This window comes from Dunckerocampus dactyliophorus, chromosome 12 (genome assembly GCF_027744805.1).
Source record: "Dunckerocampus dactyliophorus isolate RoL2022-P2 chromosome 12, RoL_Ddac_1.1, whole genome shotgun sequence".
Lineage (NCBI taxonomy): Eukaryota > Metazoa > Chordata > Actinopteri > Syngnathiformes > Syngnathidae > Dunckerocampus > Dunckerocampus dactyliophorus.
The window spans coordinates 17,871,393-17,890,591 of NC_072830.1; the positions used below are offsets into that span (position 1 = coordinate 17,871,393).

Below are 19,199 nucleotides of genomic sequence, written 5' to 3' on the forward strand. Positions count from 1 at the left end.
CATGTCTAAACACTTATTTCTCATTTCTTAGGATTACTTGAAGTATTACATTATCTGTACTCACTTAATGAACTACGTTTCTGTCAACTATTAACTTTTCATCAATAATTATAGATTTATTATCAATGCTACATAAGTTATCAATAAATCACAACCCTTAACTCCTATTGTAACAACACATTGTGGTACTGCCTTAAAATTTTCTTATGGTATTTCAATGTGGTTTCGATTTCAAAATTGGTAAATGGTACATGTTGAAAACAGAAAGTGCGCAAACAATGTATTAGCAATTGATGTAAAATGGAAAACGGGTTGGATTAAATAACCTTTGCTTCTTCCTACTCCCTTTTGGACATGTGGAACTGTGAACTGTAACATGTGATGTGTTATGTTTCGGCTAAGGCCGAGTTTTGGCTTCCAAAATGCGGAGACGGAACAGTTTATTAAAAGTTTATTACAACAAAGGTGACCACAATGTGGGGGAAAAATACAAAAACGTATAAAAATACAAAGTTCAACAAAAATATTACCGGACCTAGTCACGGGAAAAAACACTAAGGACTAAGGACGCTGCTAGCCCGGAAAACAAGCAGGGCAGGGGAAAAAACTGGAACAGAAAGAGTTTCACAAAAGGTGGCATAGAAAAAGGCTAACTGAGGACGCTGCTGAGAAACTTATTACACTCACCACTGCAGGGGGAATAACCTGGCAGGGAATCCTGAGGTACATAAGCTGAGTAATCAAAAAAGACCAGAGAGTAGCTAGACGCTTAAACAGGTTGCTGGAAGGAGCCGGTAGCAGGGGAAGAGCTGGGAACAATCTGGGAATGGTTGCGAGTCTGACTGGAGCTTAAGAAGGCAGCAGGTAAATTGTCTGTAGGTGTGTCAATTAACTCCTCCTGGCAGACTCGGGGGTGTGCTGCAACAAATCACAAACAGAGGGCAGCAGAGCAGCACACAGAGCATGACATGATGTCTTCCAATGTAACCTGTATGCATGGTCAAAATAAAATTAAACCATTACCATTTGTGCTCAAAATAAATGAAAAACACAGTTGCACTTATGCAGTGAATTAATAACACGATAAGATGCGTGACATGTTGTACGCTAACTGGAAAATGAACGCAATCCGAGGCAAAATTTTAGATGTTAACCGAAAAACATGCTCACGGGGGGCGCCTCTTAAGCGCTTATGACAAGACTAGACAATCCTGACTTGACTAATCAAGTTGTTATTCGGTTTGTAATACAGCTTATCCAACATCTTCAATGTTTGGCTTGGTTAAGCCGGAAAACAAACAAGAGTTCCTGGATAACTTAAACTTGTTTCGTACTATAAGCCTCTTGCACGGTGACACTGGTATTCCAGCAGTTTCCAGTTCTTGGTAGTCTTGAGCCTTGGGTTGCTCTTGAACGTCCTGTAGACATGGTTGCTAGCCAGCTATCTGGTCACAAGCCGGGGCGCGAGGGGCACCTGGATGAGGTTGTATGATGCTGAAAGACCTGAAACACCCAATGATTCCAAGAAGATCACTGAAGATGTGACCAGAGGCATCAGTAGATGTATTTTCTCAATCACAATAAGAAGTGTCACAAAAAACAGACAATCATGACAAACAGTCGCACTGCACATTACGGTAATTCCACCTTAAATTTCCCCGAAGTGTCGAATTAGAAGCTGGAGATTTGGAAGCCAACTTCAGCGTCGTTAGAAAAACAGCACTGGACTCACGTTTGTTGATGCATTGGTCCATTTGCTTGCAAATGTTCTCAAACAATCATTGCTAGCTAGTTAGTTACAGCATAGTCACTTGCTTTTTGTCGGAAATGCAAAATGTTATCTGCTTCTCCCCAGGGAGGCAGTTGTTTTTATATAATTTGCTGCCAAAAATGGGACACTCGTGTTAATTGATTGGAATTAGCAATAGTCTGGCAGATTAGTTGATATTTTTTAACAGGAACATTTGATTTAGGCCTTTACAGATTTAGCAACTTCTTTAGCATCCTTCTTTTATACACCAGGGAGAGCTACCGGTGCATAAATACCATTTTTAGTAAATAACACAGACATAGTTGCAAATGTTATAACGTAATATAAACCATTCATTTTCTATACCTCTTTCACGTAATAGAATGTGAAATATGATAATAATGTAAAACGGTTTGCTTACTCTATTAGGGCCATTATGTGTTGTGTTAATAAATGTGTTGCCGTAAAATATATGTTCCAGGGTTGGAGGAGCTGAAAGCGGTGGCAGACAGGAAGTGATGTTGATTAGTGTGGAGCTCAAAGCCTTTGATCCTCAAGTCTTTGATTCAGATTGGTTGGACGTGGGTTGCAGCCGCAAAATTAGCCCGAACTGGGAATTACTGTGCCTGCATGAGAATTTCAATATTGGAATAAGAAGCTGATATTGCAGCGAGCCAGTCTGGCGCTTGTGCCGCGCACAGCGTCACAGTGTTAATAGAATTAACCATTTTCTGCCACTGAGTGTCGCCTTTGCTTGCGTTTGAACTGCTGCCTCTTTGATCGTTAACGTACTACTGATTACTGAGATATACTGTACAGTATGAAATTTAAAATATGAACAGGTGACTGTTATTATTACAAATATCATTACATTATTAATGTGTGAGGATTTTTTTTACTAAAATGTATGTGCTTATTTGGTTGAAAATGCTTTTTAAAGCGATCGTGAAAAATACGTCAGGTTACCGAATAATACCAAGATTGAGATGCATGTGGCCTTCAAAATAAGAGAAAAGTGCGGCCTGCAGAGTTCGTTTCCACGCGTCTGTTTAATTTTGAAAGTAACAACCGGATGTATGTGTGATTATTTCCAACAAGGCTTCCCAGTGTGTCTACTACTGTACGTGTGCGTAAACAGCACTGTGTCGAGTGCTCATGTTGGGAGCAAGGAGAGGGTCCTGACTGCGGCACATTACCCCGGACTGTACGGACCCCCTGCCACCGCTCGAATGACGACATGGCGGCCGAATCGACCCGGAGATTCACCAAGAACCTGCTGAAGCCCGGGAGCGCGGCGGAGATCCGGCAGACAGCCTGCAACGCCGTCAGACACTCCGCAGTGGCCGTGAGTAAAGAACCGGTGTCAATTATGGAAAACATGCTCGTTAAAAACACGCATTGCCACCTGTAGGCTGTGAACTACTTGGGTGTTAATGGGCAAACATTTAAAGCAGAGCTGATTTGAAAGGGGACCTCATGAGTCCACAACCTCTGCAGACCGCTACCCCCCCACCCGCCTTCCAGCTGTGCTAGAGCTGCCATTGACATTCATCTTGCATCTTTCTATGCAGTGCAGGCTTCAGTGCAGCAATGACCCCACACTACCTTTAAATGCTTCATACTGTATGTTTTAATATTTCTTTGCATTTATTTCCGCAATGTGGCGAGAGAGGGGACGGAAGGTGTTTCCAGTGTGTCCAACTGAGGTGAATGAGATTGTGGCTTGGTTGTAGGTTAGTGGGATGCGGCAGGCAGCATCTGGAAAATGGAGGAAGGGACACAGGAGCATGATATCAACCACGATACTCCATTTCCATTTCAACCTTTTTAAAAAAAAAATCTCTATATAATGACAGGCTCTAGTGGGCGTGTCACACCTCACAGCAAGGACGTGTAGATGGGAGGAGGGGTGATCGATGGAGAATAAATAGAAAAAAAGACAGCCACACGACATATTATACGGAATGATTCATGTTTCCATTTGTGTAGAAGATAGACTCTCCTATCCGACTGTCCGTTTTGGAGATTTGCATAAAGAAAGGTCACTCCACTCCGCTCCACTCCCCCATTCTCCTCACTTGTGGTGTTACTGTGTCAGTAGGACACAGCTCAGCAGAGTGCACCATTGATCGCAATGCAATCCAAGGATGGACATTCAGTTGGTTTATTGCAGAACGTTTCAGATTGGGAGCCTCCCAGGAAACGTTGTTGAAACATAAACTGTATTTCTCTGTGCAAGTAGAAATATTTTGCATTGATAGTTGAATCCCCCTGTTGGACAATACAGATAAGAGGATTCACCTTGTGTTGAGCCAACACCACTGCAGTATACATCACTGAGGCACTTTATGAGCCTGCTGCTAGTCACTCGTTGCCCCTGTAGCTTTTAAACTGCAACAGTTAAGGCAACAGAGGTGCCCTGTTATGCAAAAGTGACTTTTTAATGGTGTTCTAACAGTAATATGTGTCTCTAGAGCAGGGGTGGGCCACATTTGGTTTAAAAAATAGTTGTATTCCGCGTCAAAGCCTTCCAGAAGCTCCTGGGACGTAGTCTCCATGATTACCATAATGGCCCAGCATGCTTTGCGGCAAGGGTATAATTTTGGCATGTGTGTTGTGCATTGAAACCATCAGAGGTTGTTTCAGTTTCTCTCTGACTCTCTGACCTCATGGGCCCGCGCACCTCTTCATGGAGGACATCTTTGTAAAAAAGCAGGCTTCACTGCACATCTTAAAATAAAGCTGGTTTGTCAACTACAGACATAGAAGCTGCACATTTTTGTTGTTCCTCAACAGCTAGGCTAATCAAGCATGTTACTGTTAAAATGTAATGGAAGCACTGTAGCTCACGTAGCGATGCCAGCGTCGCTTAGGGTGACCAAATGTCCTGTTTTCCCAGGACATGTGCTGTTTTCACATTCTGTCCTGGTTTTCATTGTTTTTCATTGAGCTATTAAATTGACTGGCATTCAGGCATGCGACATAATCTCTGAGAGGCTGCAGTGTGGGCAGCTTTTTGAATTAGCTGACTTAAAAGCCAAAGAAAAAGCTAAACAGAGTTAATTGTGACGCTTGCCGATTTGAAATCTTCTCAAATTGGGGACATGATGCAAAACAGCACAACAAATTCCCAAGTTCTTGCCACTTTGGAGGGCACATTTTTATATGACATCTATTTACAGTCGTCCTTTACCACTTCGCAGTTTCCATTTTGCGGCTTCACTCTGTCACGGTTTTTCGAAAATATATGAACAAATCATACTGTTTTGTGGTTGTATATGGCCCATTATTAGTCAAAACGTGCATATTTAAACAAATGTAACTTGTTTTTGCCTAAATTAAGCATTTTTAAGTATTAAAAATGGCTAAATGAAAATAAAATTAAAAATACATAAATAAAATACAAATATAAGTCATTCAACAGATGCATTCTAAGACGTTCATGTAGTATTCTACTTTAGGCACGAGGTGTCAGCAATGTTACTGTAATGTTCGGTGTGACACACAAGGATCAGACTTGGTCTAGTTGTCGTTCCAGATCGCTGGAACCACAGGCTTTTATTGCGGATGTGAATTATCTCACCACAAGCACGATAATCCCTAATAAAAACACCGGCTACTGTTGCGGCCGTAACCCATGGCAAATTGAAACTCAACTGTGAACCACCAACGTCACTTTCTGTCCGCCCTGCATTTTGCTCCCCTAGGAAACACATTTATAGCAACACACATGGGCATGAGTCTTTAAAATGACTTATTATGTCTACAATATTGGGTAATATGAATATAAAGGTGACTAAAGGGGTCGTACACAGGTTTTCTATGCTCAAACTATGGAAATATTCCATTTAGAAATACGGTCGGGTCTGGAAGCAATTAACTGCGATAAACGAGGGACGACTGTGTATGTCAAAAGTGGACAAACGCTCATTAGTTCCCAGTAGGGCTCATGAAACGCACTTTTTCACTCACTAAATAGTCAAAAACCAGCATAAATGGGACCTTTTAAGTAGGATTCAGCTGCAGCTGGACGAATCTGGGGTAAACATGTGTCTAACTGTGCAGGTACGACACTGCTGTGCACAAGCTCAAACTAAGCGGGTGTGTAAAAGGTCCACAGGCATTTGAGCGCGTGCTCACATGGATGTTTGTACCAATGTGTTAATGCATGGCTTTTTTTGTTGGTGAAAGAAAGCAGGTCAGCAGAATCGGGCCCTTTGGCGTGACATTCATTGAAGCGTGAGCCTCTCTCTCTGTTTCTCTTCCAGTTCTGCTCATTCACTCCGTGTCACTCCCTCTCTGTTTCTGGCTCTTCTATAGTTTCACTGTAGTACGGCTAGTTCAAAAAATGGGTTCCGGCCTCCTCCTGTTGCGCTGTCAAGGCTGCTTTATAATCCTTCTCTTCATTGGCAGACCACCCATCTTCAAATATGTAACGGCATGGATGGTGGTCTTTAGTTGTTTTCTCTGGCTTCACTGCGAGCTACAGTGCAAATATGGCGAAGATCAGCATTAACATAAAGACAGAATTTCTTCCATTTGAGCTTATGAATTGAGTTTATTTCACATCTTTTTTGGAGTGTTTATTGTGAGGTTTGCTCAAAAATCAGCAGCATGTAGCCACACGTGTCATCCTTGCGGTGGATGCTGCCTGCTGGGACAAACCACATGACATACAGCGCTGGTGGATTCCAGCCCACACTAACCACATGGCTAACATGTCTGCCCTGGCATCCCATTGTACAGCTCTGTATCTGCAATGGCACGAGGCTGCCCACTATGCAGACCTTGGTAATGCTCGCTCATGAGCATTGGCATCCATGATGCCCTTATGGTACAAACACAAATGGAGCATTTTTGTGATCTTGAATGTGTATTTCCCTCAGAATTAACCCCCGATTTTAGATCTTCTCAAGGGACAATACTATAAATGAAACTTGGATATACTCTAGAGTAGTCAGTGTACAGTTTATATGGCAGCATATATTTACTATCCACTGAAAATGAGTCAACACACAACCATTATAGTCTAAACAGCTGGCAACACAAGTGAGTAGCAACATAATTGTATCTTGCTTACGTTCAAGCATGGTGGTGGTAGCCTCATGGTCTGGGGCTGCATGAGTGCTGCAACATGTACTGTGACACAAGCATAACCTGATCCCTTCCCTTTAGGAAACTAGGCAGCGTGACAGTTTTCCAACATGATAGCAAGTCCAAACACACCTTCAAGATGACAAGTGCCTTGCTGAGGAAGGTGAAGGTGATGGAATGGCCAAGTATGTCACCATCAGACATGAACCCAATTGAGCACCCTTTGGGCATCCCCTCAAGCACCCACCACCTCCAGCAGTGACGTTATCATGGAGTGGAGTGGAAGAGGATTCCAGTCACAACCTGGGCAGCTCTGGTCAATTCCATGGCCAAGAGGATTAAGGCAGCGCTAGATAACAGTGATGCTCACTTTAAATATTCAAACTTTGGAAACAGTTTGGTTCACTGTGAGGTAGGGGTGTCACGAGATTTCATGTCACCAAATCTTAAAACATCTTTTTTGTTTAGAAAAAAACGCACTTATGACAATTAATCATAAATGGATAATTTTGTGTGTGCACGTTTTCCTCATCTCTCGCCTCCAAACAGGCAGGAAGAGGGTTCACTCCATGCATTGGTTTCAGCACCTACTGTAGACACTTCCACAGGCGTTCCTTAGAACGGCTTGAACGGAGTGAGACCTCTCTGTCAGTCATACAGTTGCTTTGTCAAAATGGGGGCGAGGCAGGGCCGCTAGCACACAGCAAAAGAGTGGAACTTCCTGAGAAGCAGTGCAAGGTAACGTCATAGAATTTAGGAGGAAAAAAGATGATTGCAAAGCGAAATGCCACAGTAATGAGCAAAATTGCAAAAATGCTAAATCTGTTCGAAACATAAAAGGCAACAAAACGAACTTGCCCACCTCAAACATATCCACTCGACCCAGTTTTGCCATAAGGGGAAAAAAAAACAACAGTTTAGTTTAATACATCACCAAAGAAATGCTGCTCTTTAACAAGCCAGCATTTCAAGAAATGCTCCAAACGTTTTATAGACAGTACCGATTGCTTGTGAGAAAATACATGTCACAAATGGCAATTCCGCAACTTTACGGAATGAAAGATGACATATGAAAGGAAATATTGCATGCTTGTGACATATGATGTATTCACTCACTTGTGTTACTTCGACAATAATGACTGTTTGTTCACTCATTTTCACAATTTATACAACTATAACAGATGTACACTGATTACTCCAAGATAGGGATGCTCCGATCAGGTTTTCATGCTGCCGATACCGATACCTATCATCCATGAGTGAAATCAGCCGATACCGATCACATAGATTAAGTGTACATTTTTAAATTGACTATTGGCTATATTGGGGGTCACCAACGTTTTTTCTTGTGAGAGCTAATTTTACAAAATGAAAATAGCCAAGAGCTACTCATTTTTGTAACATTTATTTTCATAGCTTATTTCAACCCAAAGAAACCGAATATGCTTGTTTTACCAGAACATTTACAAAATGCTGGTATCCACAACTTACATTTTGTATTTCACAATTATTTTCTTTGTAGTGTTCTCACATTATAAACTGAAAACCTGAATGAAAAGCAGGCTTGCAGGCGCCTCAGGTGGTCATGGGGGGCTCCCTGGTGCCAGCGGGCACCACGTTGGTGATCCCTGAGCTATATGATATGAAAGGGGAACCATAATATTTAGACAAAAACATATTTGACTTACTTCTTCAAAGTGACTAGTGAAACTGAGAGGATCACGCCTTAAGCAAACTTTGGATGCGATATCAGCTTGATGGCGCTCCAACAGGAACCCCAGGCAGTCGGCAAACCCAGTTTCCTCCACCGCCGCCGACGGCCGGCCATCCAGTCCGACGAATCCAACCACTTTTCGGGCTATCCGCATTAGACTTCCGACTGCCACCCACACACTGGCTTTAAATTTCAACAAACGTCCTCGTGTTAAGTATTTATTTTAATAAAACAACTTGACACGCTTATTTGGCTTTGATTTTGTCTAAACTCACGTTGCTTAAGAAATATCGGGATATATATCGTATATATCGATATTCAACCCAAATATATCGGGGTATGAGTTTTGGTTCTTATCGCCCAGCCCTAAAACAGATCTGATTCTGTTTGACCACAGCGGTTGTTCTTTGGACTCATGCAATGGATTAGTGTGAATGTATCATTGCTATTGTTGCAGTTTAATAGTCCACAGTCTCCAAAATGATTAAGCAACATTTTGTGGCTTTTGTTGAAGCCCAACTCTCGCAAACATTCACGCAACTGATGACGACTTTGAATATTTTCTTACTTAAATCACAATAAACCAAAGAAATCCATCTGTCGGCATGATTGCTTGCCCTTCATGTGAAAGCACATGAAAGTCACCCTTCAAGATGGAGGACCTTTCCCTTACCAGAGTTTGCGATTTTTATCAATGACCTGAAGCATGCAAGCACTGGGAGAGGTCACATCTGTCCAACATGTGTTTGTTTTTTTTTCCGCCTTGCCTTGTCTGTTGTCCCTGCGAAGGAGTGAAGAAAGAACTATGGAAAGCATCAAGCATCTGCTCTCCAATCCTCCAAATGGACACTTTTGGCATCTTCTTGCATTTGCTTGAGCTTCTTTGGCTGTAATCGGAGGGTTGTTCTTGGGGAGAAATAACACCAGTGGGTATGTCTGTATGTCTGGAGCTGTAATGCGTGTCAGACAGCGTTTGAGCAATGGGGGGCATTCTGGGTAGACGTGTGTCTGTGATATGAATGGAACGTATTCGTCAGGGGACTGGCTGTCAACTTGACGATGCTCTCTCTTCATGACATGCCGATTGCCTGGGGTGCATCATGCTCGACTAGCGACCCGCCTAGTTATACATCACAATACAGTAGCATGTGTGTTTTTTATAGATATGCCCATCACTTCTACCATGCAAAAAAAAAAAAACACAAGACAAACAAATGATGTTGAAAATCAATTGTCCCTGAGGAGCGGTACTGGTTGTATTAACAGGGAGCTACCCTTACGTCGCTGTGCCTCTGTTTCCACGGCAACACACAGGGGTCAATTAAGATGGAATTCTAACAGGAAGCTCTCCTATCAGTCTTTGCATAGCTCTTTGTCAAGTGTTCCATCTCATTTCAAGCTATTATGTTCATCCATAGTTTTACCGTTATTTCCCCAGAAACAAGAATCAAGCTGGATCAGTTAAACCATAAACAGGGAAAATCCAGAGAGAGAAATTAAAAGAGGAGGGGAGAAGATTTGAGTTGATTTGAGTCCCCCAGGGTCTGTGTTAAAATGGTATCTGCAAGCTGATGTTAGGCTGCAGTTGTGGCATTTTTACCATCCCTTCAGACATTTACAGTGGTGTGAAACTATTTTTGTCACACTTATATGTTTCAGGTCATAAAACAAATTTAAATATTAGTGACAACACGGTGGTCTAGTGGTTAGCATGTCGGCAACACAGTAATAGTCTTTAGATCGGGAAGACCTGGGTTCGATTCTCTGTGTGGAGTTTGCATGTTCTTCCCGTGTGTGCGTGGGTTTTCTCCGGATACTCCTGTTTCCTCCCACATTCCAAAAACATGCATGTTAGGTTAATTGGCGACTCTAAATAGTCCATAGGTATGAATGTGAGTGTGAATGGTTGTTTGTCTATATGTGCCCTGCGATTGACTGGCGACCAGTCCAGGGTGTACCCCGCCTGTTGCCCGAAATCAACTGAGATAGGCTCCAGCATGCCTCCACGACCCTAATGAGGAGAAGAGGTATAGAAAATGGATGGATGGAGTGACAACACAACTGAACACAAAATGAAGTTTTTAAATGAAACTTTTTATTGTTAAGGAAGACAAAAAACCCTCCATGACCCTGTGTGAAAAAGTGGTTAAAGTTATAATATTACGATAATAAAGTCCAAATGTTATGACGATAAAGCCATACTATTATAAGAAAAATGTACAAGAAGAATGTGGAAATGTTTGTTTCAAAAAAAGGAAAGGCTAAAATCTGTCAATGTCTCTGCATACCTACCTGGGTTGGTTTAAAAACTGGAGCAGTGGCCCCCGCTTTGAGACACCCCCAATGTAGGTGTGTCTCAACTGTTTTGGCTGCGGGACCCGCCATCACCCCTCAATAACAAGCGGTGCCCCAAATTGCAGATTTTTTTTTTCCAGCTCAACCTTCTAAAATATCTAACGTGAGCTGCAGCGGTGAGACGCTGCCCTCTCTATTTTGCTGGCACAAACGGCACGTTAAGTCCTTTCTTGATGTCTTTCCCCTTCCGCTCAAGCCTGACAAAGTCCTCCAGAAACATAGCATGCACCCTTTGGTGGCGCAGCAAGGGAGCAAGTGCATTCACGGACATCGGGTTTTTTTCAGTGTCACGACTTACTTTTGGGTCCCCACCCACCAATAGAGAATCAGTGATATAGATTATCTTCGACTATAAATCTTGCCAACATTGACAATGTACGCTAGTGGGCAGGAAATGAATGAATGATCAGTGATCCGATCACTCATCCCACATTGTCGTACTGTAGGTGGACCTTGTGTCCGTACTCGTGCAGCATTGTGAAAGTGAAAGGGGGTCACACTGAAGCTTCGCCTGGCAGCTGCTGTCCTCTTTGTCAGCTCAAGTACGTACTCCTATGAGGACAAACAATGTGATTTATTGTCCCCCGAGAGCACGCGCCATCGATGTTGGCACATTACGAACGAGCTAAACGGTATCTCACCGGCCACTTCATTAGGTACACCCCATTGAACGAGAGCCAGTACATGAGTTGTATGTGTTGTGTTTGTGTCAGCACCTTGTGTTGCAACTTTTGAGAGCTGTTGTCCCCCATGCATGCGATGAGTCACGTACTGTGACAGGCGTGGGACAGGAAGTCACACATTCTCTGTTTCTCTCACAGCATGCCTCTTGAATTCATGCACACTTCTTTGTCGAGGGGTCTGCATCATTTTATACATGCTAAATGTGTGTTGGGAGAGGTGCCCTGCAGCAGGAGTGCTTCTTCGCTCCCAATCTGTAAAATCTGTTTTTCTCCAAAACACATCATCTTCTATTCCTCCCTATATTTTGGGCCCAGCGCAATTACAACCGAAAAAAAAAAAAAATCTATACATACAGCTGAAATTAATGAACCCCCACTGCAAATTACATTTACGTATTTGCAAAATTAAATTTAAAATGTATTTAATAAAATTTGCAAAACTTTGACCAGAACGGTAATTGCAAAAATAGTGCTTATTTGTGATTATTTACACCGAGATATTTAAGTCGTTTTGTTTTGTTTTTACTATACTATACTGCAAATTTAAAAGTCTGCAAATGCATACAGAATACGGAATCACATACAGAATTTACAATGGGGGGGTCATGAATTTGAAGTGCAGCTGTACATAAAGTCTTAAGAATTAGATTCAGCCATGTTACAGAAAAAAAAGAATAACGACACACATTTATGAAACAAAATGCAATGTTGCAAGAGTAAGGTTGTATTTTTATGAGGGGAAAAAAATTATGTTTAATAGTAAAATAATGAAATATATTATTAATTCTAATACATAAAATTATGTAAATAAATTTAATATAATATATTTGTTATGATTATTTATTATTATGAAATATTTTATATTTATATTATTATATTTATTATTTTTATTATTATATTATATTTATTTTAAGTAATTATCAAAATATATTGTTTTAATTGTAAAATAAAGAATAATGACAACAGAGTAACAAAATGTTTTCCAAAAATACCCCAAAAATATCAAAATTATTATTTATATTTTGTATTATATAATAACATAAACTAACAGTATGATTCATTCATTCATTCATTCATTCATTCATTCATTAACTTTTATGAATCTCAGAAATGATGACTGTTTCTTTCAAAGCAGCTGGATGGCCTCCTTCTTCACTTCCTAGTTATTTTACGCGAGTGCCTTCTCGCATCGTCACAGTGTGCACACAAGAGAGTAGAACAAGGGATTAAATGAGATGAATAGCTCTTTTTAGACGTTTGTTATGACTGAACTGCAGACGGCTGAGCCGGCGTTAGCCTGATAACAGTGGGACCGAGCACGGCTTGGACTGGTGTATCTTCTCAATGACTCATTCAGGCAGACAGAGGGGGCGAAGAGAGCGTGAGGACAGTGAAATAAAAGCAAAGAGAAGAGCAAGGGAAACAAAAAGAAAGGCTGTGTTGTTGTCTCCTGCTGAATTGAGCCACTGTTTGATTGCTACATGACGCTGCACGGGGCCTTTGGGCACACCGTAGCTGGAATTAGGAAACTTTCTGCGCAGCAATTTGCTGCAGAATAAGACAAATGAAGTCACATTAAAGTTAGGAGAGAGCCATTTGGTTTTGCCATGCTTTTGCTTTTCTAGACGTGAACTTTAAGCCTCATTCTCTTGAAAAGCTCACGATGGATGCCACCATGCATGCACTCTCGCCTCTTGTTCACCCAGGCCTCGGGGTGGAAACAAGGCGGTGTGAGGGTCCTGTTGGGTCCACTCCACATAACTGGACTAAGAATAGTCCACTTACTCTCTTGTGAGTGAATTGAAGTGTTGTGTCTCACCCCTCACTCTGCATTCCTGAGTAGGAGGCTTGAATATGCCACTGCCATTACCGTCTGAGCCCCCCCCCCCAACCAATGTCCCGCTGCCCTCGCCCTTGAGCATCTGCACACACGCACTGGTGCATGCCTTGTGATGCTTAACTGCAAACCTTTTGAGCTACATCTGCTGACTGAGTAGCACAAGAACAGAGTGTGCTCACCTAGTCGACTCGACGCGGTCCTACTCGCTATTGAGACTTCTCCATCGGTAAAACCAACTGTTGGTTGAGCACATTCATCATAGCCAAGAGGCTGCACTGCTAAAAATGACCAAAATAAACACACCCTGTTGCTATTCCTTACCTCTGAATACTCTAGTACAGTAAAGCCTCGCCATTTTATGCTTCGAATTTCGCGGCTTCACTCTCACAGTTTCCCAAAAATATATTAATTAATAAATTATCACTTTTTTGTGGTTGAATACAGCTTATTATTAGTCAAAAAATATGCTTATTAAAGCTAATTTGACATACTTTTTTCCTAAATTAAGCATTTTCAGCCATCTAAATGGGGAAATGAACTAAAATTCAAATATAAGGCATTCGGAAGACACATTCAAAAACGCGATGATGATGTTCTATTCTACACTTGTCAATAGGTCACTAATGTTACATTGATGGGACAATAGCCACTGCAGGAGGTAATGTACAGAACAGGATGTAAAAAAAAACAAAATAACAACAAGGAGCTCTCCCAATGCTAACATGTGTGAGTTTATATTATGTCTTATATATTGTGTGTCTTATTTTATCTAATTATGGCTGCTATATTGGGTAATAGGAGTGTAAAGGTGACGATAGGGGTGGTATTTCATGTCTAGAGGGTTCTGATGTTAAAAAACGTATTTAGAAGGTTGTAAACAGGTTTTCTATGCTCGAACTATGAAACTATTCCATTTATAAATGGATATATGGATTATAATGAATCCTACTGAATCCTACTGAAAATTCAGTCAGGAGCCAATTAACTGCGATAAACGAGCGATGGAGTGCCTGGGTTCCCAAAGTGGGGTTTGCGTACTCCCAGGAGTACACCAATTGTAGTAGGGGGCACGTGAATGAAAATGAAAAACAATTACCGCCTAACTTTCACCATTACAAGTGCGCCCGAATGCCTGACGGCGCAAAGAGAACGGAGCAGAAAGTAGAGGGCTTTTGGCTTTTTCGTTGGTTGGACTGTATGTATTTTTGTACTTGGGATACTGCTTTATCATGATTGTTCAACTTTCCCCTTCAATTTGGTTTGAAATGAATATGCAGGCTTAAACCATAGCCATCGTGAGTGGACAAAAAAAGTGAAGGTCATATCCAAGCCATTCATACAGAAGGACGCCAACATCAGACTGGAATAAAACATATGCAGGATGATTACTTATCTATTTATCAGTGCTCATTTGAAACTTTATCAAAATGCAAAATACAAATTTTGACCCGGAATTACTATAAAATTAACCAATGGATTATGTTCACTACGTCAAGTTAATTAAGATTAAAAAAAGGTTTATGTTTTTCAAGTGTGCAGAAGTGGTGGAGGCCGGGGCTACGTACACGGAGCGCGAGCAGTTAGCTAGCATACGCGATGATGAATGAAGGCACAAAAGTAATCGTTTCTAAGCCGAATGCCACAGTTCCAGTGTGGATGCGGAGCAAAGCCTTCTTCCCGGCAGCCGACGCTTACTGAGGCGTTTGATCGGCGGAGTAAATATTGAACGAAACATCGCAAAACGGTGCGCGTTCATAGTGTCGCTTGCTACATTGCAAAAGAAATGCAGCCTTTCAATACGGTTGAAAAGCCAACGGTAGGAATTGCCTGGGAGATATCAGCAACTTTGCATTTTAGCTCGCTGTCTCGTCGCGAGTGTTCTCGTAGGCGGCTTCTGTGCCTCAGGTGCACGATGCTTGAGTGCCATCTCGTGGCGCAAATGTGACATGACAACATGATCACTGAATAATAATAAACCAAATGATAACATGGTTTAAAAAAAGGTAGAAATTATCGATTATTGTCAATAGATTTTAGCACAATTATCGACCACCAAAATCTGTTATCGTGACAGGCCTGGTGGCACCCCCTATGGGTTGTGGTCAAAATGTTTTGGAATAGATGCTAGCATACATGTAATAGAGATATTCTAGGTTTTATAATCATTCCACAAATGGTCAATAACTGACGGACAATTACTTGCTAGTTACAGTCCCACCTGTGGCCCTGTAAAGATGTTTTGCCTGATGGCGGCCATGTTTTTCAACCAATCTTGCTCAAATTTTAAACACATGTGCTTGACAGCCCCCTAAAGCTGTGTACCAAATTCCGCAGCGATTCGGCAAACCACCGTAAAGTTACAGCGGGTGTTTTGTAGAGCGCATTGCGCTTTGTGATCTGGTTTATAGGGTTGAACCTTGGGGTTTAATGACAGCACCAGCATGTGGTGTATTTGGCCAAAAAATAATAGCACAAGCAAACACCGTAGCTCGTTTCACTTTTTTGTGTGCAACGGCTCAGGAGTAGATTCACACATCCTGTTGGCTCATTTTTTCACAACTGCACTCCATGGTCTCCACTTTGCTGCAGTGCTCTGTTTTTTTTGCTGCCCTCGGTTTCCTCTTGAATAAAATGTGTTAGTCACATATTCTGTACTGAAAAGTACACAAGACCTTTGTTGTCTTCTGTTGCTGTTTGTCAGCGTGTTTCATTCTGGACTGATGTGTTCAATTCTGCCTGGTTTTTGCAGTTATCCACTGTACTTAGGCAGTGGATAACCAGGTGTGCAGTGGCCAATTGGTCTGTAAGGGACTGGCTAATATGTTTTGACTTGGGGATCAGAAGGGTGCTTGCTGCCCTCAGTCTCCTCTTGGATAAAAATGGTCTCCTTATGGTGGAGACAGGAGTCCCTTGTTCTCCTCAATTGTTGCTTGCTGGCGTGTCTTGTTCTGTTTGGCTATAAAGTCCAGACATGCGGACCAGAAGGTTGCAGGATCAAGACCCTCTAATGTCCAAAAAAATAAAGTCTGTAGTTGAGATGCAGTTTAGAATTTTAGCTGTGGCTGTTCTCCCTGTGCTTTCGTGGTAACATGATTTCCTCCCGATCCGAAGCATGCTGGTTCATAGAAATGTAACTTGATTATGATGTGTAAGAAATGGATGGCTGGGTCATTCTTTGATTGTCTCGATATGTTTTTCTACTTCTCATGTCATACAGAGTGTAAATTGGATTTCTCCTTCGAGGGACTACTAAGCTCATCTTCCTCCTCAAACCATTGACGTGTAAAAGCGAAATGCCTGCGAGACAACTAGTGCAAGCTCAAGCCAAAGTCTGGAGCTGTGAGCAACAGAACCGTTAATCCTTTTTACACACTCCAAGATCCGCCTGTCTAACTGCTCCGTGTTGGCTTTGATCACCCTGACTATAATCCAGTCCAACCAGACCTGTCCCTTTTGACCCTTGATAGCAGAAGGTATATAAAAAGGAAGCGACCGAGACGAGCTGCCATTATTAATCTTAGGGCACCAGCGCTGTAAGTCCAGGCGCAGCTACACTGATAAAAACCATTATATCCGTCTCAATGGCCCCGTTAGACTTACAGCCGGTAATAGACTTACTTCAAAAGTGCTGTATGTTCTTCTGGACTACTTCTATTTCAGTACACTGGTACGGATCAAAACCTTTGGTGCGGTTCACTTAGCACTCACACTGGTATTTTTGTCATGGGACCAGAGGCTGCACAGTAAAAAAACATATGAATAAAGTACTCAAATATGCGGTATGCTGGGTAGAATATGTAGGTTGTTTTTATATTTTGCTGTATATACCAGTTTAGATTTCACCAAAAGCTTGTTAAATATACTTTTAAAGAGCTGTGTTGTCACATAAACAGAGGGGGAGCAGAGAGACAGTACTTCCAATGCATTTTCTCTTAAGAGAAACAAGAAACAAGATCCAGGTCTTTGGTTTGTGTAGCTTTTGAGATCAATGTTGCCTTGTCTCCTGTTGATGGACCAAAATGAAGTAAACACGAAAAATATGACATAATGCCATAAAAAAAGGACCACCTGTACTCGTATACACTCACTGGTCACAACATTAGATACATCTACACCAGGGATGTTCAGACTTTTTCCACCGAGGGCCACATACTGAAAATTGAAAGGATGCAAGGGCCGCTTTGATATTTTCTGAAGTTTAATGTATTTCAAGAAAAAACGACATCTCAGCTTTGTGATATAGGTAAAAAAAATAAAAATAAAAGCCTATAATTAGTGTCAACTGTGTTTTTGCATTTTCCAAAGATTTCAACTTTCTTACCTTTCCCAACATTTTCAAATTAAAATTAATATTTCAACTCTATGCTACTAAAATGACATTTTTCCAAATAATAGTAGTTTATTCTCGGAAAATACTGTATGACCTTTGTACTCGTTAGAATCCGACTTTTTTTGTCTTAATAATTTGACTTTATTCTTATAAAATTTCAACAGTTTTTTCCATTTCTGCCATTATTTTTTTTCCTAATTATTTCAACTCTCTTCTTGCAGATTTTCTTTTCGTAATTATTTACTCCCATAATATTTTTACTTTATTCCTATAATATTAAGTCTTTTTCCCCAAACAAATGTTCCAAAAATGATAACTTTGTTTTGTTGATTTCTCAAAATATTCATAAAAAGTCTCTTTTCTTTAATATTTCAACTCTATGCTAATAAAATGACATTATTTTTCCTCATTATATTATGAGGTTGTTCTTGTAAAATTATGATTTTCTTGTCACAATACAACTTTTTTTCTCAATATTTAGATGTTATTCTTGTATAATTACTGCTGATTTTTCCCATTCCTGTTGTTTTTTTTTTTTTAATTTTCCAACTATTTAAACTATAAAAAAGTTCCTCTCATATTCATGACTTTATTCCAATTTTATTTTGACTTTAATTTCGTAACATAATTTTTTTCACAGCCTAATTGTCCAAAAATGACTACTTTATTTGTTGTGTTGTTTCAAATAATATTACGACTTTAAAAAAACAAACAAACAATTCTTTAATATTTCAACTTTATGCTACTAAAATGACATTATTTTTCCTCATAACATTTCAACCTCATTCTTGTAAAATGACGACTTTTATCTCTGAATATTTTGACTTTATTCTCGTAAAATTATTACGGATTGTTTAATTTTTGCTGTTGTTTTTTTCTTTTAGTTTTCTTGTTCAATCATATTTTGAGAATGTGTCGGGGGCCAATAAAAAAAAAAAAAAAAAAAACTGTCGTGGGCCACAAATGGCCCCTGGGCCGCACTTTGGACACACAATAAAAATATGATGTAATACAAAAGCTTTAGTAAAGATTCTGCCGTTGCCGTTCTAAAGATAACATTGCTACCAGTGCTGACAAACATGGTTCAGGCACTGTCTAAAGTTAAAAAGTCTAAAAGTTCTAAAGTCTAAAAGATCCTTGCTTGCATGTGTTCTACATGCTTTTTATGGCTCTGTGCTGATTTATATTATATACAGTATGTTAAATATATTCTTTGGTGTACGCACAACAAGTTTGAGTGCCTCATCTCAGAGCTGCTGGAAGCACACCAGCAGAGAAAAGCAAGGCTGGGAGGGAGACTCTAAATCAAGGAACTAGGGGGAAGGGAAATTTGGGACATGATTCGGTGTAGGGCAAGGATTTTATGAATAAAAACACAGGCGGAAAAGTCTTCAGAGCAGCTGCGTTGTGGGTCTACAGTGGGACCTCGGGGA

The 19,199-nt window shown here is 40.8% G+C and overlaps 1 protein-coding gene across 1 annotated transcript in view; it reads left to right on the top strand.

The window, feature by feature from the left end:
• The first annotated feature begins 2,848 nt into the window (after window positions 1-2,848).
• The window catches only part of dock10 (dedicator of cytokinesis 10), an 83,926-nt gene continuing 67,575 nt past the window's right edge, over window positions 2,849-19,199 (top strand). Inside the window, exon 1 of the mRNA XM_054793214.1 lies at window positions 2,849-3,095. Coding sequence (XP_054649189.1) covers window positions 2,988-3,095 — 108 coding nt within the window. The 5' untranslated portion in view covers window positions 2,849-2,987. The remainder of the gene's footprint in view (window positions 3,096-19,199) is intronic.